We start from the raw sequence: 25,414 nt of genomic DNA, 5'->3' as shown, positions 1-25,414 counted from the left end.
AGCTCCTCCACACATCCACAAAGGAGCTCAGAGAGACGATGGCAGGAGGGGGACCAAATAATATAATGCCGGGCTACTCCCAGGCCCATCAGAAGTGCCATCAGCCCATCAAAGTCCCACCTGCAGAACCCAGAGGAGCGCAGGGGCGCACAATGGAAGGTCGGAAGCCAAAACAAGAGCTTGTCCATCTTGTCTGGGCCACTCCCAGGAGAGCCATCAACCCAGTGTCCAGGTGTGAGTCACCGGAAGCACTACAGTACCTCTGGGAAACATTAAGAGCTCAAGAGGGATCCAAGAGCCAGTCTTCCGGCCCTCAGGAAACGGCATTGCCGTACTTCAGTCTTTCTCTGACAGAACACCAGGGTAGCAGTTCCCAGACACTGGGACTTACGTCCAAGACCTCAAAAATATCAAATTGAATGTGGCAGAACCACACAAAAGTGGGGCATTTGTACGCATTATGGTTGAACACTGCCCTGCAGGCCACTCACCGTGCTTTCCAGGGCCACCAATGTACGATTTACCAACCAGTGACCAAGAGGATCTTCCCCAAGACCTCTCTTCAGAGGCAGGACAGGTCTAATACAGGGTATTTTACAAGGCCCTGTCTACCCAAGGGGTCATGATGGCACCTCCCACTCCCACCAACCTCATGGCAAGCTGCAGGGTTTTTGCAATTTTTTTTGACACAGTCACTCAAGGAATATTCCTCAAGCGGAAATTTCTTTCATCGATTTGATTTCTCAGGTCCCACCTTTTTAGAGCTTCTTTACATTCACCCCTCCTCAACTCAACGTCTATCTAATTTGGGGCAGACAGGCCAGATGGGAGACAAAACTATCATATCATTTGCTAGTTGATATTTTTCCCACTAGCACAAGATGGGTCTGTTTCATCACAGCTTTGCTCACCATTTTCAGGTGTTTAGCAGTTGCTGAAACTCCTGAAACTGCAGATCTAGAGATAAGAACAACACTGAATAATGCAATTCTCCAACATACAGTTGGGACCTCTTTCTTACCACTATTCTGCTCACATTAGTCAATTCTTCACATCTATCAACTGATTCCTGAGGAACTCAGCCCACACTGAATCTGATGGGATTCTCTCGGTCACAGAATCTGAGCCACCATCATCCACCGCTCATCAGTTCATCTAACAAGTACAACCCTTGACCAGCTTCTCCAAAAACTGTTTAAATCCCAGACCATACCAACTAAATAAAATGAAGGGTTTTTACAACAGGCTAAACTCACTGGAAGCCTGCAAAATCCTCCCAAAGCCTACAAAAAGATGTTAAAAACGAGATGCTGCAGAACCCCAGGTTTCCAATTACCTTCCATCAAGGCAGTGATATTTCACTCTTTCTGCCTCCGAGATCTTTTCACATTTTAAATTAATAACTAGTTACACGCACTGATTGTAACACACTTCTTCAAATATCTACGCAAGCATGAATTTGAGCACTTATTCCTACGGAGTTTTTGCAGTCAACGTTTGCACAAGCAAGTTGACCATACTTATCTCATTTCCTATCAAACCCATTTGCCACCTAAGAATTTCAGATACATACTCTATAGGCAGAAAGATCCCTGTTCTCCCAAACTACGCTCCTTGATTAATTACATAAAGCACTTCAGATAAAAGACTAATCAGCAACACTGGTTTTGCCCAATCATCTCTGAACTTGGTTGATCTTGAGACTCTACTTGGATTTTCCTGCTGAAGATACGAATAAGTTTTCCCTCCACCAGGACGGAGGACTATAATTGAGCTTTTCCTTCACAATTAATACCACAGTGAACAGGATCACTATTTGCTGCAACAGCTTCTGTCATCTCCCTGTTCTGGAGAAGCTCACAGACAGTAACCACCCTATTACAAAGTGCACCTAACCCATCTTCTAGTGTGTTGGCCAGAAAGTCAAGTGCCCCTCAAAGGCCATCTTCTCAATGTGAAGTGGAAGACACAACCAGCTCTTTGACCCTTTAATGAGCTCAATGGGCCCTTCATGACAGTCCATAAATTGCTAGCACTTTCTCCACCGTTCTCTTGGATGCTGCCAGCCTTCCCCCACAGAAGCAGCCAAGCTATTCAGCATCGGTTTTGTTTGGACGTGCCACACGCTACCCGGTACCGGTGAGGCGGAAGCATGCGCCGTATCATAGCAGCACACCACAAACACAGTTTCTTTTGGGACACTGAAAACATTACCAGACACCTTCACACACAGAACAGGCAGGACCGAACTGCACAGCAGAATCCATCCCATCCCTCCCAGGCAGCCCCCTCTCTACATGGCCACGCACTATCATTTTTTGTTTGCCAACTAGATAAAAGCCTTCAAGTGTCACGACAAACCTGCAGAAGGGGCAAGCTAACAGCAAACACACACAGCGAGTCGCAGGCCTGGAATTCTCAGAACATCCTAAGCTGTTTCTTACCACTATCAGAGGAATCTTCTTTCTTAGACCGCATCTTTCTCTTTCGGCCGCGTTTGCCCTTCTTTGTCTCTCCTCCGTTCTCTCCTTCTCCACCATCTAGGCCAGAGCAGTTATCAGCATGTCTGGCCATTGTGTTCTACTCAGTGGAAGAGAAAAAACACAACAAGAAATACAACATCCACCGGATTCAAGATCAGATAATTCTGTCTCTATGTTTTCAAACACATTTCTGGTAAATTATGGGCTTTTTCCCTTGGGTTTTTTTGCTTTGTTTTGTGGTTTGTTTTTTGTTTTTTTTTTTAAAGGAAGACTGTTTAGGAGAAATAACTTCTATGAACGAAGTTGCACTTTCACATTCCTCATGACATCAGCGTTAACACATGCTATAATTCATTCTGAACTACACCAGGTCTCCCCCTCTCTTTTCCTCTCAGAAAGAAGTGATCTATTTACAAGATCAGTACAGTGCCCTGTACCTCACCCACCTTTCCTTTTGGATAAACATTCTCCCCTGCCCTTGGCTAAACCCCCACAATTCCACTACAACCCCCCCAATTCAAACCAGTATATTCCCTTACCCTGCGAGTGAATGTTTTGCCACACTTGGAACAGACAAAGGCAGCAGGGACAAAGTTGGGATCGTGATACCGTTTGAAGTGCATATCGAGGAGCTGTTTCTGACGGAAGGTTTTATCACAATGGCTACAGGCGTAAGGCTTTTCTCCAGTATGGGTCCGTTTATGCATGACCATGTGCCGCTCCTGACGGGGACAAGCAAGACAGGAAGAGTAATTTGAGAACTCAGACACATGGATACAGAAGCGCGGATTTTCAGCTAAAAGGCCAAAGATTTATCCTTAATATCAAGGAAAGGATGATCCCGCAGGAATGTGACAACATCTTGACTGAGGGCATATTCAGTCCTAGGTAATTCCATCCTACATGGACTCTCATCCCAATCATAGAATTGTCTAGGTTGGAAGGGACCTCTAAGATCATCGAGTCCAACTTTTGTCAACAGATACATCAAGGTTGTGACATAGAAGGTACTTCTCCACAGGGGAGCACTACACCATAGAGAAGCAAAGGCCACCGAACTTTCCTTCACACCCTTCAAAAGATTTAGAGAGCTAATTTCATCTTGACAGCTGGTCAAACTCAACAGCTAAGATTCCAACCTCGTATTTCTAGCTCCTGTTTTAACACTACTAAGGGGTGCCAGTCCCACCAGCTTACCTGTCTGCACGCATAATCGCACTGGTCACACTTGAAGCGCTTCTCATTCTTGTGAGACTTTTGATGCTGTATAAGGGCATACCGCTCATGAAAGACGGCGTCACAGTAGCGGCACTTCTTGCCCTGTTCGATGTAGGAATGCTGCTTTCGCAAATGGACACCTAGGAGGAAAAGAATCGGAGGCTCTAGTCACCATGGCTTTCCAAGCATAAAAGACTAGCCTACAGTCCCTTAGCGCTCTTCCCTCCACATGCTCTTAAGCCAAAGAAGTGAAACAGTTAATTTAGGATTCAACTAAAAACCTAAACGGCTCGTAATTAAAAGCAACAATTTCAAGACAGAAAGGTTTTGCAGAAAAATTCCATTAAGTTTTTCCACACGATTCTAGATGGATTAGTAGCAATCTGTGCTGATTACAGTACACTTGCATTTGATCACGTATGACTGTCAAACTGAAGTGTCTTGTGGACTGTTGTGTTTAAGACTACTCCGAATTGCCTGGATACAGCCAGGTAATACACTGAGGGGAAACAGGATTAGAAGTCAGAGTGACAGGGCTAGAAGGCAATGGGGATACCAGAAGATAATCCCCAACAGAGGTTTTAGTCACTTCTTTAAAACCCCCCAATTAAGAGCATACCACAGCTGCACAAGGGTAGACTAAAGCATTATTAGAAGAAGAAATTCTTCATAGCTAACATCCGTTGTTCTCTGTTGTAAATTGGCTCGTTTGCTCTTGACATCAACTGACTGCCATCCTCTCCAACTGCCTCTCCCTGTAGCACTTTACACTTGTCTGTATTGGAAGGGAGCCTGCCTTCCCCATTACTTGGGTGATATTCTGTTTATAGACAGAAAGTTCTGCCAAATCGTGGCTTCTTCCTTCTCCTCAGCTGCTCTGGGCGTGATATTATTTTTCACCTTCTTGTAGAACATGCATGTAGAGCTCGCCTGCTGGAATCACGCTGGGTACTGCTCGCTAGATCAGGACTCTCCCACTGCAAGGACCCCGTGCTTTTGTGACAACTCGGTTTCTCTTACCCTGTCTGTGGCACACAGCTCCACATCCTGGAAAAATTAAACTACATGGTCTAATTCAAACCTTTCAGCTTGATGAAAGTACCTCTGCATGAAACTTAACTGCCTCCAATGCGCAGGAGGTCAAGCCAAGTGACCGTTTGCTTTTTCAGACCCTAATTCGTACACAGGTGTAATTTCACTCCAATTCAACAAATGCCTCACATCTACAGGCCTGGCACTCCACTTGCCTTGTACGCTCGGAAAACACACTATATTTTCAAATAATGAAAAGAACCTGGAAAGTCTCAACATTTGCAGCAGCTACTGTAAGCTAAAAGTATTCCCAGCCACACATCTAAGCCTCTGCTTCACGTTGTACAGCTACCAGAACTATTAGGTTAAAAAAAATAAATAAAAAGAGGCAGTAGTTGGGTTATGGGAACTGTAATTATGGGAAAGCGTTTTATAGAAAGTTCATTAAATGGCCACTTTTGAGAGATACGTACCCAAGTCACTCTTTCTCGCTATAACAGTATCACAGTGAGGACAGTGAAATTTGGCCACGTTCTCCGTGTGCTTCTGCAAAATGTGCATCTTCATGGTGCCACTCTGAGTGAAGCGAGCGTGGCAGATGTAACATTCATATGGCTTCTCTCCTGTGGTAGCAGAAGGGAAAAAAAAAATAGCACGAGTACTTTTATTAAAACGAAATCTCACCAAGAAGTCCCAAACAACACAACCTCCCAGAAACTTGCAGCAGACAGCTAGTCTATAAGAAATAGTAACTCTAGAAAGAGCTCAATAATGTCTTTCTCTAGAAGTTTTAGCTCCTGGATGCATCTTTCTGCAGAGAGACTCCAGTTCTCTTTAAGCAAATGAGTTAATTATCCTTACTCTGAGAAATGCATGGAAGACCTACACACAGGCTGCCAGAAGACAAGAAGTGGCATCAGATTATTTTTTTTGGGGGGGTAGGGGTGAGTTCTGAATGCTCACGTCTACATGCAAGGGTAGTTCTTCCCCTTCAATTTTAGCAATATAATTAATTTGGCACTCCAGTAACGCTCTGTGCTAAAACCATCCCTATTTCTATTGGTGAAAAAGTTTAGGATCTTTATGAACTAACACGATTGAGATGCTTTTGCAACTACACTCAAGCATGAGACCATAAATGCCTTTAAAGTTCAACTGGAAGGGGAACACTGATAATATAGGTTTTTATATTAAACAGCAAAACAGTATTTCTTTTGCTGTTCCAGAGCGTTAGCATGCATTACGTACAGTCTCACGTAAACAGCGAGACAGTAAAACGTAAACACACTAAAAAAACATGGCATTGATACCAGAGTGGGTCCTCATGTGCCTCTTCAGTTTGTAGGTATCCCTGCTGGCGTAGCTGCACAAGCTGCATTGGAACGGACGCTCTCCGGTGTGAGAACGAATGTGGCGTTTCAATTTGCTAACCTGGAAGTCAAGAGCGAGACTGAAGTCAGCACAGATGAGCAGGTCAGATTGCCAAAAGTACAAGAAACCAGTCACGAGTTGAAGGCAGCCTATTTTTATTTTGTTTTTATCTTGCCACTAGAACAAGCAAGCAGGTTTCGATGCCCTTTTTACACTGCTCGTAGCCACTCGCTCCTGCCCACTCTTGCTTCCCCTCCCAACCACATTCCCAGCCTTGCTTGATGCTTGTTCCGAAATTCAGTGCAGCCTGGTGTAGAGCCTTGTGCTCACTTCACTGTCATTGACCATCTCAACATCCGAAGACGTGATAAAATTTGGAAGTATCCTGAAGAGACACAAGAAAGCATTCTGGGAAAGCACACACCCGAGGAACATCGCAGGGGGTTAATGTCCCCTGTATAGTATATTTTTCTCCATGGGGTGCTTTCTTGGGTCCTCTCCAGTTACTTTGAGAGGGGATAATATAAATTTCTTGCTCAGAGCAGTGAAAAGAGTCTAGTCCTACAGCCACCAAAGCGACTTAATTCCTTTCCTCTCCTGCTTTTTTCTAGAAGGCACAAACTCAGCTTAAAGGTCAGCACGAACACAAATGTTAAGGCATTTTCTGCTCAATCTGCTTAATCACCAACCTCTGTCTACAAAACACAGCACGAGCTCCACATAAGGACCAACATGGTTATTCTTTCCTCATTTATACTATGAAAACCACTGCAACACAATTTATTCGGCACTCAAACCACAGGGCCTGGAATTACAGCACTGCATCCACAGTGGGGGTAGGACAAAAAGCCCAAAGTCCCTAACTCAACCTCTCCTGCTGTAAACATCCCATTTTCTTTACATTATGTTGCTCCGCATCTTGCTCAAATGTTCTATCACGATATAAAAGCTGTCCTGCAGCATAAGGAACAATACCACACAGAGGAGTGCCTTCTAGGAAGCTTATCATCCAATATTAGCAAAGCTGCTTTTCACCAATATTGATGCAAAGGCTCGTTAGTTTTGGCTACAGTCACCTTAACGGCACAAACAGATAAGGTGCAGAACGTCCTTTTCTAAAATGGGTTGGCACCTCCAGTCTGAAAGTACATCTCACTGTAGCAGGAACTGGCTGCCTCCTTCGACACAGCGCACGCTACAATTACTGCAATCATCTTTAAGGCCCAAATAATTTAAGAAACAATGACAACTATTGTCTCCAAAGAGGAAATGGATATCACGTAGGATTTCTGTGCATACTCTCAAACTGTTTTCTCATTAACCGTGGAAACTCCACCATTTTTTTTTTTTTTTCCTCGGATTTAAAACCTTTTTTGCTCAGAGCCTTTTAAACAAACAGCCAAAGAGGAAATGCCGAAGAACAGAGTTTATAACAGATGGTGAACAAGCTTTGAAGCGTACAAGGAAGTATTCAGCACTGTAACAATTAACTAACATACCTCCACACTGGCATAATCACACATCGAGCATTTGAACGGTTTCTCATGGGTATGTTTGTAGCGGCGATGCCGAACCAACTCTCCACTGGTCACAAAGGCCATGTCGCAGTCTGGGCACTTGTGAGGGCGAGTACCTAATCGTTCGCAGCAAGACAGGAAGACGATGACATTCAGATTCAGTGACAAAAGAAAACACGGCACAGATTTGGGAGTGTTTTTTTGGTTTAAGTGAATTAGCAACATTGCTTCCACCTTCTGAAAGATTAGATTAGAGCAGCAAGTAATACACAGGAGTCACAACTTCTGTATAACTGACTGACAGATTGATGATCTTGGAGAATTAAAAGGAAACGAGACCCCCTTATTTTCGTATCACTTGGTTATTTACCAATTTCAAACCACCCAGTCAGACATAACGTAAATACACAGAGATAACTGCACTTGTTTGTTTTTTTTTTTTTTTTGGCAGAAAGGTCACAACAAGCTTAAGTTTAATTACAGTTCAATCAGCCGTAGTTTTATACCAGAAACTTTAGTAAGGAGCAATAGAAATGTGCTACAGTTCCAAGCTGTAGGTTTTATTGGTCCAGTTTATAATCTGTTCCTTGACGTTAGGTTTTTGTCGTGGTTTAACTCCAGCCAGCAATTAGGACCACACAGCCGCTCACTCACTTCCCCATCCCCTCAGTGGGGTTAGGGAGAAGAGAGAGAAAAGGAGGAGAAAGGGGAAAAAAAAACCTCATGGGCTGAGATAAAGACAGTGTAATAGAACAGTAATGGAAGAGGAAAATAACACTAATAACGGTAAAAGAATATTCAAAATAAAGCGATACAGCACAAGTTGCTCTCACCACGCAAGGACTGGTTGCCCAGCCCATCCCGAGCAGTGATAGCGGACTCACACCCCCCCCAGCCAACCCCCATTTCCATATTGAGGATGATGTCTATGGGATGGACTATCCCCTTTGGCAGCTCATCCTGTCTGTGCTCCCTCTCAGCTTCTACGGGAAGCTGAAAAAGTCCTTGACTAATGTAAACATTACTTCGCAATAACTAATCCAGTATGTATTACCAGCATTATTCTCCTACTAAATGCAAACCACAGCAGCTACTAGAAAGAACGTGAACTCTATCCCAGCTGAAACCAGGATAGGTTTTTTGTTATTTTCAATTCCCTTATGTTTAGCTCCAGCATCATTCTCACCTCACTCTTCTGCAAGCAGCAGTGGCAACACAAAGCTCAGAACATAAGGACTAATGCCCAAGACAAACGGAACATTTCTGTAACTTCAGGTAATTTCAGATCAAGCCCAGGATCAGTTTTATTATACCTGTGTACAGGACAAGCTCTGCACCTGACCCGGCCAGGAAGAAAAGCACCACATTCATATGAGAAACAAACAACAGCACCACATGGTTTATTCCTTTTTAGCTTGTTCCGTAAGAGGAATTAGATTCAAGATAGATCCATCCTGGTTTTATATCTGTTCTAACAGCAGTTCCTACAAAAACAATGTAGGCAAAACCAAGAGTACCTGTGTGAGTGTTGAGGTGGTTCCTCAGCAACGTGACTGTCCGGAAAGCCCTGCCACAGAGATGGCACTTATGTGGTCTTTCGTCAGTGTGGCTTTTCATGTGGCGGTCCAAGTTGGAACGACGCGGACAAGTGTAACTGCACAGTTCGCACTGGAATGTCTTCTTTACACCTAGCCATGAAGGAAATCATCGTTACTCTTGACAGTACTGTGGACTACGGCATAACATAAGAGATGGGCAGGTAAAAGGAAAGATTCTTGGCTAACTACTACAAGGAACCATCATGTACCATTAAATCCAAGTGCTTAGCCTCAGGAACAGTCATTGCCTATGGCTGGCTTGGTTTCAGTTTTCGTTAGTATGCCAGCACTCGATGTTCCTTCTCCACGCTAAAAAGGGTTCCTCAATTTACAGTTTTAAAAAAAAAATCAAATATACCTTATATATATATATTGCTGTATTTTTGCACCATCCACCCTACCCAGCAATTGGTTAAGAAAAACCCCACCGAACTAATTATACGTTGGTACCTGATGTAAACCACGCATACACAAACTCTTACATATGCATTACAGCAGAGAGAAGAATCTTTTCAGTTGTAGTTGTATGGGAATACTAATGCCACAGCATCACGCTGGAGGAAAATAACTCCCTTACAGCCTAGATGGAGGAGAGGGGAGGTTTGCCCAAGAAACAACAGGGTTGAGTACTTTATATAAAAAAGTAAGTGACATTGGGCACGTCAGCTTTACTCCCTCTTGGATCTACTCAGTCATTCCAATCATATTGCAAGGTCCAACCACACCAAATACGTTTTCACAATCCACTTGCGGATGGGGAGCTTACCTTTCTTCTTAATTTTTGTTGGTTTAGGTGGCTTCATATTGCCCACCACCTTTTCTGCATTGACCTCAGACAACAAACCCTCCTGCTGCTCCTCTTCGAAGTCGTACACAGAGACATCCACATCTTTGCCTTCCTCAGTGTAGCGAAGCTTACTCTTTTTGTTTTTCTTTGTTTTTTTGGCTGGTGGCTGATAGTCTGGATCTTTTTGCCAATTGGGATCTTCCTGTGGCTGAAGTTCACCTTGTTCCAGTGTCTCCACCTCCCCGTTTGCACCCACTTTCACTACTTGGAAGCCTTCTGGTAAAGGGAGGGTGTGACAGATCATGGGCTCTCCCTCTTGCAGGCCTCCTTTGGAAACCTCATTTTCATAAGCTCCCTGAAGTTCTTCCACAGATGTGGTGGCAACAGGTACAGTCACTGGTACAGGTACTTGGACTAGTTGAAGCTCACCAAGGTTTATTGGCTGCTCTTCCATATTAACAACCTGAAGTGTTATGATCTGCGTGTCATCCACCGTGGCCTCCGTTTCTTGAGGCACTGCACCTTCCATTACTTCCGTTTTCATTTGAAGAAGAGTTGGATCCAGCTGCTCCATCATCACCATCTGCACACCACTGTTGACATCCTGCACTACTTCACCTCCGTCTGCTTGATTTGGTGCTATATGACAAGCATCGTCCTCCTGCCCACCTTCACGGCGTCTTTGATAGGTTTTTCTCTCTTTCCCCTTAATAAATGTTTCCGATTCCTCCACAATAGCTTCGACTGCCTCACCTTCCATTTCACCTTCCTGCTGGAAAAACATAGAGAATGAATGCTGCACACCATTCAATTCGTCGTAACAACAAACCCCACGGAGGGACAAGGGGCCTGACTGAAACCAACCAGCTCAACAGCCACGATCTAGTGCTATCGTATTCAGAAAACAGGATTTGAGAACTGCAGGTCTCCACCAGCCTATTGGCACCGTAAGCCCAGGCAATCACAGAACGCTGCCCAAAGTGAGACAACTGTACCGGTTTCTTGGAAAGGAAGGAAAGCAAGGAGGAGAGATTAAGTGATACGTGCATCCCCATTTCTCAAAGACTGCAAATCCCACAGGCAAGGCATACAGCAGTTATTATTCCTTGTTGAGCTTCTTTAGGCGCTTCACACAGCTTAGCAATATCAGAGGCAGCCTTTGGCTATAAATTTTAAAGGCCACAAAAATAACGTACTGTTAAAAAGTAAAAAGCCAACCTTAAAGAAAAGTATTACATCTGAGAACTGCAGAACTTTTTCCAGAAAGAAAAAGCACCAAAAACTGAGCACAAGAACTTAAGTCGCATTTGTTTCATGTCAAACAACTATTAGTTCCTGTATGTTTAAACTTCTATGAATGACGCAAATACGGAGGACGTAATCGAGTTAATCGAGTATATTTTTTTTGTAAGCAGCCTGGAGTTCAGTTCTGGCTCCCATTTCTGGGCACCGCCTGGCCCCCAAGCAGAGCACAGCAGAGGATGATGCACGGTGCCCTCTTCGGGCCGAACGAGCCGCGGCAGGCAGACAGGGCTCGGGTAAAATCAGATTTCAATTTAAATGATGGGGACTCAGCTGGTGGACTCTAATTTCTCATGATTCCTGAGTTAAATCCATCCATGGTCATAAACAAACAATACTGAAGGTCAGCATTTAAGTGGGCCTTAACTGTAACTCTGAAGATAACTGCATACAAGCCTAACAGTGAATTCTTCCTCCGTGTCAAACCATCCAGCGTTCTTCTCTGCGCTCAGGCTAAAATACAAAATTCCTGTATTCTCACGCTGCTGGAAGGTTGCTTCAAGAATAATAATGGTTAAAAGAAACAGCATTTTGCAGCTATTACTATCTTCACTTGGGGGAAAAGACAAAGTCATAGTAAAGGAATATTCTGTATGTCTACCTCCGTTTCAGGTAGTTTACTTTGGGAAAAGGAAAGCATATTCCACAATCACGTCCAATACGTTTCCTGCATTAGGATACAACTTATTATAACCCTCACTTAAATGCTAAAAAGGTAACAAAGTCAATTTTACTGCTGAAACAAGTAACAGAAGTGTCAGTTTCCTTACAAAACTTGTGATGAAGTTGAGATTCCAGGTCCAAATTTTATAAGACTTCCACTTTTTCCTATTAGATCAACTGGCCTCTCAGACCAGCTAACTGAATATGTTTAACCTGTCCTGTGACATCCACGCTTACATCCCACATCCTGCTACTTTCAAATAGCTACACTTAATCTTACATACTCATTTGTGAAACACACAGGCTTACGTGCATAACCATGAAACACAGCTGCCCATCTTCGGACGGAATCGAAGCGGGAAGGGGATAAAACCAGGTCCACTAGTAACGAGCCCAGGGATAAAGGGCCAAGGACGGGGGTGAAATCAGTAGCCCAGCTCAAGTGCATCTACACGAATGCATGTAGCATGGGCAACAAACGGGATGAGCTGGAAGCCATCGTGCAGCAGGACAGCTATGATGCAGTCGCCATCACGGAAACGTGGTGGGATAACTGTCACGCTGCGATGAATGGTTATAAGCTCTTCAGAAGGGACAGGCAAGGAAGGAGAGGCGGGAGTGTGGCTGTGTACATTAGGGAATGTTTTCATTGTATAGAGCTAGATTCCAGTGATGATAAAGTCGAGTGTTTATGGGTAAGGATGAAGGGGAAGGCAAATAAGGGAGATCTTGTGTTGGGAGTATGCTACAGACCACCCGTCCAGGATGAGGAGACAGATGAAGTCTTCTATAAGCGGCTGGCTGAAGTCTCGCAATCGCCAGCCCTTGTTCCGGTTGGGGACTTCAACCTGCTGAGTATCTGCTGGAAATATAACACAGCAGAGAGCAGGCAGGCTAGGAGGTTCCTCGAGTGCATGGGAGATAACTTCCTGACACAACTGGTAGGTGAGCCTACCAGGGGAGGTCCCTCGCTAGGCCTACTGTTCACAAACAGAGAAGGACTAGTGGGAGATGTGGTGGTCAGAGGTCATCTTGGGTTTAGTGATCATGAAATGGTCAAGTTTTCAATACGTAGCAATGTAAGGAGAGGGGTTAGCAAAACCTCCACCCTGGACTTCCGGAGGGCGGACTTTAGCCAGTTCAGGACACTGGTTGAGAGAGTCCCTTGGGAGACAGTCCTGAAGGGCAAAGGGGTCCAGGAAGGCTGGACGCTCTTCAAGAAGGAAATCTTAAAGGCCCAGGAGCAGGCTGTCCCCAAGTGTCACAAGATTAAAGGTGGGGAAAAATGGCCAGCCTGGATGAACAAGGAACTTCTGATGGGACTTAGGAATAAAAGGAGGGTTTACCACCTTTGCAAGAAGGGACAGGCAACTCAGGAGGAGTACAGAGATCTCGTTAGGTTATACAGAGAGAAAATTAGGAAGGCAAAATCCCAGCTAGGGCTCAACCTGGCCACTAACGTAAAGGACAACAAAAAAAGTTTTTATAAATACATCAACAAGAAGAGAGTCAGGGAGAATCTCCATCCCTTACTGGATGCGGGGGGGAAAGTTGCAACCAAGGACGAGGAAAAGGCCGAGATACTTAATACCTACTTTGCCTCCATCTTCAATAGTCAGAGCAGCTATCCCCAGTGGGTTCAGCCTCTGGAGACGGAAGATAAGGATGGAGAGCAGAACAACCCACCCATAATCCAGGAGGAAGTAGTCGATGATCTGCTTCTGCACCTAGACACACACAAGTCTACGGGGCCAGATGGGATTCACCCAAGAGTACCAGGGAGCTGGCAGGAGAGCTCACCAAGCCTCCCTCCATCATTTATCAACAATCCTGGTCAACAGGGGAGGTACCAGATGACTGGAAGGTGGCTAATGTGATGCCCATCCACAAGAAGGGTCAGAAGGAGGATCCGGGGAACTACAGGCCTGTCAGCCTGACCTCGGTACCAGGAAAGATCATGGAGAGGATCATCTTGAGTGAGCTCTCACGGCAAGTGCAGGGCAGCCAAGGGATCAGGGCCAGCCAGCATGGGTTTAGGAAAGGGAGGTCCTGCTTAACCAACCTGATCTCTTTCTATGACCATGTGACCCGCCTTCTGGATACAGGGAAGGCTGTGGACATTGTCTATCTGGACTTTGGCAAGGCCTTTGACACCATCCCCCACAGCATTCTCCTGGAGAAGCTAACGAATCATGGCATGGACAAGTGTACTCTTCGCTGGGTTAAAAACTGGCTGGATGGCCACGCCCAGAGAGTTGTGATTAATGGGGCAAAATCTTCTTGGTGGCCTGTCACCAGTGGTGTCCCTCAGGGCTCAGTTCTGGGGCCAGTTTTGTTTAACATCTTTATCAATGATCTGGATGAGGGGATTGAGTGCACCCTCAGTAAGTTTGCAGATGACACCAAACTAGGTGGGAGAGTTGATCTGCTTGAAGGTAGGAAGGCTCTACAGAGGGACCTGCACAGGCTGGATCGATGGGCCAAGGCCAGCTGTATGAGGTTTAAAAAGGCCAAGTGCCAGGTCCTGCATTTCGGTCACAACAACCCCAAGCAACGCTACAGGCTTGGGTAAGAGTGGCTGGAAAGCTGCCCAGCAGAAAAGGACCTGGGGGTGCTGGTGGACGGCCAGCTTAACATGAACCAGCAGTGTGCCCAGGTGGCCAAGAAGGCCAACAGCATTCTGGCTTGTATCAGGAATAGCATGGCCAGCAGGAATACGGAATTGATCATGCCTCTGTACTCGGCACTGGTGAGGCCTCCCCTCAAGTACTGTGTTCAGTTCTGGACCTCTCTGTACAAGAGGGACATTGAAGTGCTGGAGCGTGTCCAGAGGAGAGCTACCAGGCTGGTGAGGGGTCTGGAGACCAAGTCATATGAGGAGAGGCTGAGGGAGCTGGGCATGTTTAGCTTGGAGAAGAGGAGGCTGAGGGGAGACCTCACTGCTCTCTACAACTACCTGAAAGGAGGTTGGAGAGAGGTGGGTGTTGGCCTCTTCTCCCAGGTGAATAATGACAAGACCAGAGGAAATGGTCTGAAGTTGCGGCAGGGGAGGTTTAGATTAGATATTAGGAAGAATTACTTTACTGAAAGAGTGGTCAGGCACTGGAACAGGCTGCCCAGGGAGGTGGTTGAGTCACCATCCCTAGAGGTATTTAAGAAACATGTAGATTTGGCATTTCAGGGCATGCTCTAGTGACAGAGATCGTAGGGGTTTTTTGTGTGTGTATGGTTGGACTCTGCTCTCAAAGGTTCTTTCCAACCATGAAGATTCTATGATTCATTAGCTCTAAGGATTACAAGAGATGCAATTGTTATTTTTAGAGAATCCTTGCTTTTACTCTGCTGCCTTTATGTATATGCTCCACTTCTGCTCTGGGAGGACAGCACAGCTCGTGTTGTTCTTCAGCCTGCTCAGACTAAGGACATCTATTAACGTGCACTCTTGATATTCGGGCTGTCGCAGGCAGCAGCAGTCTGCAGGGGGCACCAGATACCCAGGAATGCCGACATATGGCTTCGTGTGCTCACCCTGCAGGGATCCGGCCTCTCCTTTCCTTCACCACCCATCAGCTTTTCAAGTCCGAGCAAATCCATATGGACAAACAGCTGAAGTACACAGGATGATGTAAGTACTTAACACTAGCCAGCAGGCGAGCAGAACAGTGCGCTGGTCTTTGGCCTATAGCAACTGCAAATAAATCGGAGCAAACTGTTTTTCAATTATCTCAAGTACTTGCAGAGAGAGAGAGGAGGGGAGAAGCCTTTTCAGGTGACCGAAAGTCTCTGAAAAAGAAAAGGAAGGACAGAACTAAACAAAACTATAGAAATGTGGTAAATGGCTACAGGGGGTAATAACGAAAGAATTAAGATGGAGGGGGAAAATGGCAAAAGCCCATCTGCAGAGCTAATGCAATTCCGTTTCGTTGCCTTGCAGAGTGAAGGTAAGCAACCTCGCCACAAGCACAGGCAGCTCTGAGCAAAGGGGGGACCCTCATAAAGACCTTCACCATAATTGCCGATATCAAAGTCAGTAACAAGCTTGCTAAGTCACCTGAAAGCAAGCCAACAGGCCAAGATTTGCCAGTGTCCTGTAGGATCTTGCAGAAGCAGGTCCTCCAGTGGAGTGGTAGGAAGGCATCATCTCAGACTCACACACCAGAAAATCCTGTGTCCACCAAGGAAGAGGTCACTCGCTCATACACATAGACACTTTGGGATATGGCTCATGTTGTCAGGAAAAGTTTGCCAGCCAAGGAACACAGGCTTACACTGAGACCAAAGGGAGGAGGGCCACGGAGATGCTGGGAGGGCTGGAGCCCCTCTGCTGGGAGGACAGGCTGAGAGAGCTGGGGGGGTTCAGCCCGGAGAAGAGAAGGCTCCGGGGAGACCTTCCAGCCCCTGCCAGTCCCTAAAGGGGCTCCAGGAAAGCTGGGGAGGGGCTCTGGATCAGGGAGGGGAGCCATGGGACGAGGGGGAAGGGGTTTAAACTGGACGAGGGGAGATTTAGCTGAGATCTCAGGAAGAAATTTTTCACTCTGAGGGTGGTGAGCCCCTGGCCCAGGTTGCCCAGAGAAGCTGTGGCTGCCCCATTCCTGGAGGTGTTCAAGGCCAGGCTGGACGGGGCTTGGAGCAACCTGGTCTGGTGGGAGGTGTCCCTGCCCAGGGCAGGGGGTGGCACTGGGTGGGCTTTAAGGTCCCTTCCAACCCGAACCATTCTATGATTCTACGAAGACTTTGTTCAAAGGATGCTCACAACGAGGGGTGTACATAAGTAGGACTCTTACAACCATTCAGTAAAGAAACTAAGACACCCCCTATTTCTTCCAGCTCCCTCTCTAAAACAAGAGACCCTTCTCTCTAACCCCGGAGCTACCTGTCGCTTCTGTCAGCCCCTCCTGCAGAAGGCAGACCCGGCGGAGCGCGGCTGTCCTCCAGCGGCGAGCAGCTCGCACTGCAGGGCCCGGCTCCTGCCACCTCCTCCTCCACTCGCCCAGCTTGCCTCCCACCTCCCCGGCCCCAAAATCCACCCGGATCAGCACTTCCTCCTGCCTACACCACGCTGCGCGCAACCGTCCGCTCCTTTCAGTAAATTAAACTGAAAACGACTGCTCTTGCCAGCGAGGGAAGTGTTACGGTATTTAAAAAAAAAATACTATAAACTACTCCAGGTTGTATTAACCACTTACCATAAAAATTACAGAAATATACTGGAGTCTTGATTGATGTCCTAGCCAGTTCAAAAACCTTATCATGCTGCCAAGATTTCTTTCCCAAGAAAGTGTGGGGTTTCAAATTAAAATGGGAACACAGGATGGCCTTAAGAGAGGGACGGGGACTCGGGAAAACGTAGGGGCTCTCTCCTGTCAAACCGTCTCTCTGGAGAGACTCTCCACCTCCACCGTGGCGAGCTTTGCGCTGCCTCTCCATTTCACTTCTCGATCACTCTGTCTTAAAGCATTTGCTAGCCTTTCTCCTTTCTCTATTATTTTTTTCCCAACTTAATCCTCCTCCTTTACAAAGCGGGCTTTAGATTAAAGTTTTGTATTTATTGGAGGAGTCACCAGAAGATACTGTCAATTCACTGGATGTGATCCTGCAGCTTGCTGAGGATTTTCCATTTCCACTAATTTTAACAAAAGCAGATCTTCAAGTTTTTACAGAGTTACAGTCCTAAAAATTATCCAGCCAAGTTCTGAGAAAAAGTTTCCGATATTTCAGAGAACACGTGTCTTTTGCTACAACTAAGACCATTATAGCAGAACGCTAGGAATAAAAACTGAACATATTTTCTCTTACCATTCTCCCAACCTTTTATTTCTGGCTTTTATTTTCAGCTCTCTTCCTACCAGTTACTGTACCTTATACCAATAGCTTAGTTTCACAATGACTGAATCTAAACAGGAAAACGAAGCAGCAGGTTAACAGAAGAGGATTTAGTAAATCAAGACTAAAAAAAAAAAAACCAAAAGAACTTCCAGAAGGAGAGTGACCAAGGAAAGACCAAAACACATCCAAAATAATAGCTCAAGCCAGTCTTTACACACATGCTCGCTCAACAGGCTCTGCCGACTCAAACGAGACACACTGCGTCACCAAACAGCTCAACCCAATTAGCCAGGTAAAAAAGTTGTGACATCCAAACAACAGCCCTAAGCTTTCTCAAATAATTCACAGGCAGCTCGTCTGAAAAACTGAAACGGACAGAAATAAGACGGGGTATGTATTTGATATAGCTGACATCTGTATTCCAAAAGAAATCAAAAGGTTGATTAAGACTAAAGTAATTTAAAGCCAAGAAGCTCTACTGACTGCAGCACAGGAGAAAGTCTCAGCCAAACTGTGACACAACATTTTGCCACTCTCAGTCCCTTCCAAAAGCCTCCCACTTCACCAGCAAAGCATTTGTCGTGAAGGTATAAACTCTTCACCTTCAGGAACATGATTTAAGAACACTTCCAGTACAGCACGGCTGACAAAACCCCTCAGGTCAACACAAAATGACTGAGACAGAGCATTCAATTAATGGAATCCTACAAAATTTTAATTGTAGAAGCATCAAAGACAACTTGCTGTAAATGTCAATGCAGATAGTACAAACCCAGAGACAGATGTTAATATATTAAGATGGCCGGTGCCATTGCATTTTTCGCTGGGTTATTTATAATAAAGCTACTGCCAGGAAGAGGCATTTGCCTGCCTCATAGCCAGTGTTAATCAAACAAACCCTGAACTGCATCAAGCTTCATGGACCAAACAACAGCAAAATATTTATTTTTTTGCCAAACAAGGCACAGCATCATTAAAAACTGTGGGACACTCAAAGAAACTGAAAACTAGATTTAGTGCTGCAATATACAGTTCACTCGGGGTGGGGGAGAAGTAGTTAAAAAAAATCAATAGAAACAATGAAGACAAATGCTAACTGTCAATAAGTTTTTGACATTCATAAAATAATGAAAATATCAGCAGCTACATTAGAGCAAGCAAAAAGCCCCAACCCTGCAATACGCTCAGACTTTGGCACATCCCACTCCAAAATCATCATGGCTTTGACACTAACGGATTAGCCACTTATTAAAATTGATACAGAAGTGGAAATAAAGCATTATGTTACAACATGGGAGACTTAACGTTTCTCCTGCATGTTCTGTGAACCTCTGAAAGCTGAAGAGAGGAATAAGCAAAAACCCCACCTAAGAGTCTACAGTTATGCAGTATTTCTGCCACTTAACGCAAGAGAAAGATTTAAAAAAAAAAAAAAACAAAACCAACAAACCAAAACATTACACCAAACAGGGTTTCTAGACAAATGGGCATTTTAAAATTTTATTTTTCCCCTGCTTGCAGTCACTATGCATGTCTATGTATGTATTTAAGGACATCAGCAGATGCAAAGTAACCGCAGGAGTACTGGGCCGTTCTCCTTCCCCATCATGAAACAGCCACATCTTTCTTCTGAAACACCTTCCAACTAAGCACAGTCAAAAATAAGGCAGTTTAACAGGTAGGCACAGCCTTTCCATTGCCTCTTGTAGGCCTTCCCTGATAAAGAGATGAAGGCATTCATCTCATTCAAACACAAGGCATTACGTACAGCCTTTCCTAGCGCTGCTCTTATTCACTATTAATTGCTCCCAATCTCCTGGGCGTATCAGCAGTACCCCTAGATGAGCAACAAATCCAAAATATGAACAAGATGTATGTGCAACCCCTTCTCAAAGATCCCCTCTCGCGACTTAAAATCACGCCAATTCTTGTTCTCCACACAGTGTGGCACTAGAATCAAACAAATCCTGACGCAGTGGGGAAAGCGGTAGGAAGATGCTTGAAGAGCTCTATGTAAAGGCCATGCACCCCCAAGAAGAGTTTGTTAGTTTGGTCTCTGCGCTTCACAAACACGGCTGCAAAGCTGCTCAGCTCAAGGTGGTTCTAGAGGTAGTTCAGCCATGGCACTACACTCAAGAGAAGGTGCTCAGCTGGATCCAAACGGGCTTTTTCCCCTGTTTTTTCTTTTAAAAATAAACCTAGGAACACAAAACTACTTGACAAAGCCCACAGAACTTTAAGGAGCAGGTAGCATCCCATGAACAACTTGGGGCGGGATATTTTCATGGTGCTATCACACACAAAACATGAAAGACTTACTACCAACAGCAGGAACTAGAACGCTGGGATAAGTTTCTTTTATTAAGCGATTTTCTCATGCTGGAAACTTAAAGCTTTCATTTGCCTACTGCGTTAAAATTCCATATCCACTGGTTATTACTGCTATGCCCATCTCCAGCTATTTCCTCCCTGCCACTTACAAGACTGGCACTGAAAACGAAACAAAAAAAATAATCAAATATACTACCTCACGAACATTTATTACAGCTTTACATTAAAAAGGCAGTCTCATTAATCCACTATTAAGCAAGTACTATGAGAAATATTTTAGCATCTTGGAGAGAGCAAGGAAAAGCAAAAAACTTAGAACAGAGGAACAAACTTCATCACGGGTTAATAAAGTGCTTTTTCTACGTATGAAAAGGGGCCTGTCAATGTGAAGCCCCAAGAAATATGTAAAAAAGCTACAGGAACGACAGCTGCAACTGCAAGCACATAGTTGTAGAAGTATGGTTTCCTTAAATACTGGCCCCGCAAAGGACTTGGATACAGAGAGCCAGTTTTGGCAGCATTTGAAGTCCTGTTGGTGGTTACCTCACGCAGGTGCCCGTGCTGGAAGGCTGACCTCCCAAAACAGGGCAGGGAGAAGAGCACATTCTTCCAGAGTCATTCAAAGCTTTTAAGTGGATCCCTACACTAAATTACCATCTAGAGGAACCCACCTTTCTCCCCATTAACCAGACAGGAGAGCAGATTCTTAACTTGCATAATGGTTTCATAACCCCTGTAAGAGGAAAACACAGCCCTGCTGCCAAAAGAGCTGCTCTCACCTTTTCCCTTCCTTTGCATCGATGGAATAATTCACTCACTGTAATGAAATCAATCGAGAACTAATTCCAGCTGAAAACTAATCCAGGGAAAACCAATTCATTATGTTAGAACACGTTCAGTTCCCGATCCGATTCCCCACACAAATGCTTGGGCAGACAGAGATACGGCGGCAGGTTAAGAGCGCCAGGGCCACCTCAAGCAGCAGTTCCAGCTTAAAGCTCTACGCAAACCATAGCGCCAAGAACCTCGTACCCCAGAAGCTGGTGGCTACAGTGAGCTGGGTCCCTCCGCTCTGTGCCATCCTGCCATCCACCAAGTACACACTACAGCGAAATCGCTCTCTCCCAAGCATCCTGCAACCCTCTGGGTCACAGTCAGTTTGTGGGCGCCTTCCTGTTTAAACACAATAGCATTTAACCATGATCAAACCCACACACTACTAGTTCATTCAATTAGTTGTTAATAGCGAACCAAAGTTACCTTTTACTTCCACTTCCATGAAGGTAGCACACTTTGGGACAGATGTTATCAAAAGTCATCTTTATCTTTTACCCTTACGAGCTCCTAAGAGCACAGCCAAGCCATCTCCCCGGCTACAGGACATTCATTACCCACGGCTAGCTTGGCGGAGAATTAAAATCAAAATGCATCCCATGACATTTCTACAACTACCTCCAGCCTTTTTTTTTTCTTTTGCTTTTTCTTTTTTTTTTTTTCCTCTTTCTGTGACCTACAGAAGTAATCTTCCTAGTTGCCGCTCCTGCCCAGGGATCTTAGCAGAGCTCTTTCAAACATTCATCACGTCTCATGAAATAATTCAAAAAGATGAGAACCTTCCGTCAGCACCAACCCTTACTTTGTAGTCAGCGAGCAGCACACACCTGTGGTTTTCTGCAGTTACTCAGGATAAATTTAACCTGTTACTTGGGTTCAAGAACTAATGGGAAGACACGTTCCCCAGCAAAACAGAAGGAAACTCAATTCCATATCTTTCCTCGGCTGTTTGTGGAACAAGCTCCCTCTTAATTCTTGCACCCAACAGCGGCAAAAGGCCCCAGAATCACAGCTCTTCCAGAAGTAACACTGTTAATTCTGCCATAACAAGCTGTAGCCTACAGCTCAGAGGAAAGCAAAATACAGTCACATCAACTGCCTGAAACTTGCATTGTGAATAATAATAATAGTTACAGACAACAAATCTCACACGTATTCAAGTCACTCGGGCTATAATCAACTTTGAACTTGACACGGTATGCCTTAAGAAGGCAGTCTGGTGGAAGCATTCCAGCTTTATTTCTGGAAGTACAATTTTTTTCCTCCTTGCTTTTCCTTTAGATGTGGAGAAGTTTTATTGAGAAGGCAGTAGGACAATTTTAGTAAATATTCTTATTCTTAAACCTTGTTCTATTCTTCCTTCATGTCTCCTTTCATTCCTATCTAACATTCTTTTAAATTTTAGTTTTCAATTTTCCCTATTTCTTCCAATAACTGCTAGTGCAGTCTCACTAGATGACACTAGTTCTTTAGTCACACACAGATTTCTCTAGTGAAAGTGGGGAAACGTGAATTAAACATTTCCATATCAACCTTTTTTTTTTAAATGTTTGCCTTTTTAAAATATTAAGAAAGACTTTCTATTTTGCTAACCTGACAGTTCATTTCAGTAGGACACACATGCAATTTTATCAGGTGTAAAATACAGAAAGGTTTACAATTTAAAAGTAGCAGTCACAGAGGAATTAACTTTCAGCTGATGCGGGATCATAAAACTAATCAGTCCCTCCCCTTTACAGTTCTTCAGAATATACCAGTGATGAAGGAGCTCACAAAAGACCACTGGAATACTTGAGGGTAATAAATTGAACAACAGAAAACTATTTCGGGTTAAAACAACCTGTAAAACCCATTACTACAAAAAGTGAAGTCTAATAGCATAGGCAGGTACTGGAAAAGGTTAATAGGTTTATCAACGAGTATTTGTCGTCATTTCCCCCCCCTCATTAATTTAGGCTTTCATTTAGGCTGTTAGCAAAGTGCTAACAGTAAAAAAAGGTGTTTCTGCAAGATCAGGCTGAGCAGAGCAGGATTCTTTGGCCATCTGATGCAGCATTGCATGATATCAAAACTACCACACCTGAAAAGAGACCAGCGCAACAAGTTTCATGGCATTCTGCAGACTTCATAATAAGCTACGGGTATTTGGATTTTGTTTTCCTCTAAGGCTTCACCTGGATGAACAAGTATCCAAGAAGAAGTTTTTGGGGCACAGCTCTTCCTTTTATCTTTGCACAAGGACTCATTAATTAGCAATACTCGGCCTGGACAAGGGAATTCAGGCTTCAAATCAAGATGAGTGGAAGGCGCTCATCCCTGGGACAGTAGCACGGGTCCTACCCCTCCAAACAACAGCTGCCCGTGCAGTAACTATTAGTCACCTGAAAAATTACACCCTGCTGCATATGAGGAAAACTAAAGTCCGTGCTACTTAACTTAATGTCAGGCTGTCAAGTTCAGAGGTGTAGTCTACTGTTGTTGCAGCAGGGACAGGAAATTCCAGGAGAGTTTTGGAAACACCTATGGGAGGAAGAAGGGTGGTGGACAAGAGAGACTCACGGAGCCTAAATGAAGTCATTTTTGCTTTTGAATCACAGATCGCAGAAAAGTTAATCTGAATTAATAAAAGTTGGACCAGATGTAAACAGAATCAAACCCAGGTGAACCCCAGACAGTGGTCCTCACGCTAAAGTCTGAAGCATTTTAATCTATTTTATACGCACATCTAATTCCTTTGGACTCATGTTCCAAATATTCTCATACACCAAGCCTTAGAAGTGCCATTACAGTCAACCTTCAAAGCAGATGAAGCAAAAAGCAAATTCCCACAAAGGCACTTAACCTTGGAGGAAAAAAAAAAAAATCCCTTTCCACCAGGAGTAAGGCCTTATTTTCAAACATGCTAACTCTGCCAGAGAAGCCATCCCTGCCTTTAAACTGCCCACTTGTTTCCACCCACAGCACCCCGACTATTCCTCACGTTAGCCCAAGCATTTTTAAGACGGCAGCTAACTGGTCAGGAAACTAATCCAGGCCAGAACTCACCCAGCCAAAAAGATACTTATTTCCATCCAGACCAGGTCTCTGGTGTGCCCCAAACACTCAGGCCAGCCAAAAGAGAAGCACGGCAAGAGGGTTCCTTCCAGCAGAGTCTAAGCTTTAAGTGTTCAGGAAACTACTGCCTCAGCATGGAACACATACCACGCTTTAAAACCCCTTAATTTACATTTATGTTCTTGACGCTTCTGCACTTCTGCCTGGACTGATTTGTTCTCTTCATGCTGGCTATTCTTCATGCAGCTCTTGATGTCAGAACACACTCTGGAACAGAACAGATGAGTCGTACTAGTGAAACTACATAAAAGAGAAAGGGAAGAGAAGGGGGGGAGAAAAAAAAGGTACTGTTTGAATGTTTAATGCTTGTTTAACAGAAAATGTGTAGTCCCACACCTCTAAGAAGAATAGCACTGATAACTGCTTGAGTACCCCTTCACTTAGCAAAAAATGCCTTAAACAAAACCAAAAGACTATTTTAATTGTCTTTAATACTTTTTACCAGGAAGAATGAACTCATTTTTACAAACTCTTCTCTCTACCTCTTCTAAAACTCTTTAGCATTTACAGTTCTGACAACCTAACACCCTGTATGCCTCATGTCGAATTACGAGTGCAGTCTGACATTTTGGAGTCAGTTATGCCTACTTCACATGTCCTTTTCCTCCTGTGCTGCCGAATACCAAAGCACCACCCAAAAGGAGTTTTTATTGTTAAAGGGGTGTAAATTAGAGCAAGTATAACCCGTTACATTCTGTCAATGCAGCAAGTAACACTATCAACGAAGTAACAAAATCAGCTCTAACAGACTTCTAACCTTGTTACTGCGAGGAAGAACAGCCTGGGCTCATTGAAGAGTTGTGAACCTAGCTTCATTACGCTACTCAATTAAGAGCTTAAAATAGTCACATATACAGAACGACAATATTTACAAGACAGCACGTTATTTCTCATCCGTACTCCTTTTCAGTCCTCAAGGGGCATACATGCTAAAAACCCTGGGAACGGCAAGCAGCTCCGCAGGAGTCATTCTCAAGCGAGGCACATATTCCTGCTGCACTCACTGATGCGGGCCAAGCAGTGTTGAATTTCACACTGGTTCTACGCCCTTCGAATTTAAGTACTTCCCCCCCACACCTCCCCCCTAGTTCTTCTGTCATTTCTTTAGTACAGGGCACTCAAGTCTGGGTTCTGCCTGCATTTTTTCCTTGGCAAGTCTATTTTTAATTGTTTATCAGCTTCAAAGAGCACTACCGATAAGAAGTTTGCTGGAGCTGTGGATGCTCAGTGATAACGAACTTTTAAAAAAGTGTTTGGAATTGATCTCTTCTCACTTAACACTTACTCTGTAAAAAAAAAAAAAAAAATCACATATGCTATATACATTGACCGACCAGA

The 25,414-nt window shown here is 44.4% G+C and overlaps 1 protein-coding gene across 5 annotated transcripts in view; it reads right to left on the bottom strand.

The window, feature by feature from the left end:
* Window positions 1-25,414, bottom strand: part of CTCF (CCCTC-binding factor) — a 39,457-nt gene that overhangs the window by 2,924 nt on the left and 11,119 nt on the right. For 3 of the 5 annotated variants that reach the window (XM_063334070.1, XM_063334073.1, XM_063334069.1), the window contains exons 2-9: window positions 9,986-10,778; window positions 9,139-9,309; window positions 7,604-7,737; window positions 6,044-6,164; window positions 5,207-5,356; window positions 3,681-3,841; window positions 3,023-3,205; window positions 2,445-2,580 (exon numbers count right to left, since the gene is read on the bottom strand). In XM_063334070.1, the coding sequence (XP_063190140.1) occupies window positions 2,445-2,580; window positions 3,023-3,205; window positions 3,681-3,841; window positions 5,207-5,356; window positions 6,044-6,164; window positions 7,604-7,737; window positions 9,139-9,309; window positions 9,986-10,766 (1,837 nt within the window). In that variant the 5' untranslated portion in view covers window positions 10,767-10,778. The remainder of the gene's footprint in view (window positions 1-2,444; window positions 2,581-3,022; window positions 3,206-3,680; window positions 3,842-5,206; window positions 5,357-6,043; window positions 6,165-7,603; window positions 7,738-9,138; window positions 9,310-9,985; window positions 10,779-25,414) is intronic. The other 2 variants (XM_063334068.1, XM_063334071.1) reach the window with 1 other exon arrangement.

This window comes from Chroicocephalus ridibundus, chromosome 4, assembly GCF_963924245.1.
Source record: "Chroicocephalus ridibundus chromosome 4, bChrRid1.1, whole genome shotgun sequence".
In the NCBI taxonomy this organism is placed as follows: Eukaryota; Metazoa; Chordata; class Aves; order Charadriiformes; family Laridae; genus Chroicocephalus; species Chroicocephalus ridibundus.
The sequence above is the reverse complement of the archived record's forward strand: the minus strand, read 5'-3'. Positions and strand labels throughout refer to the sequence as shown.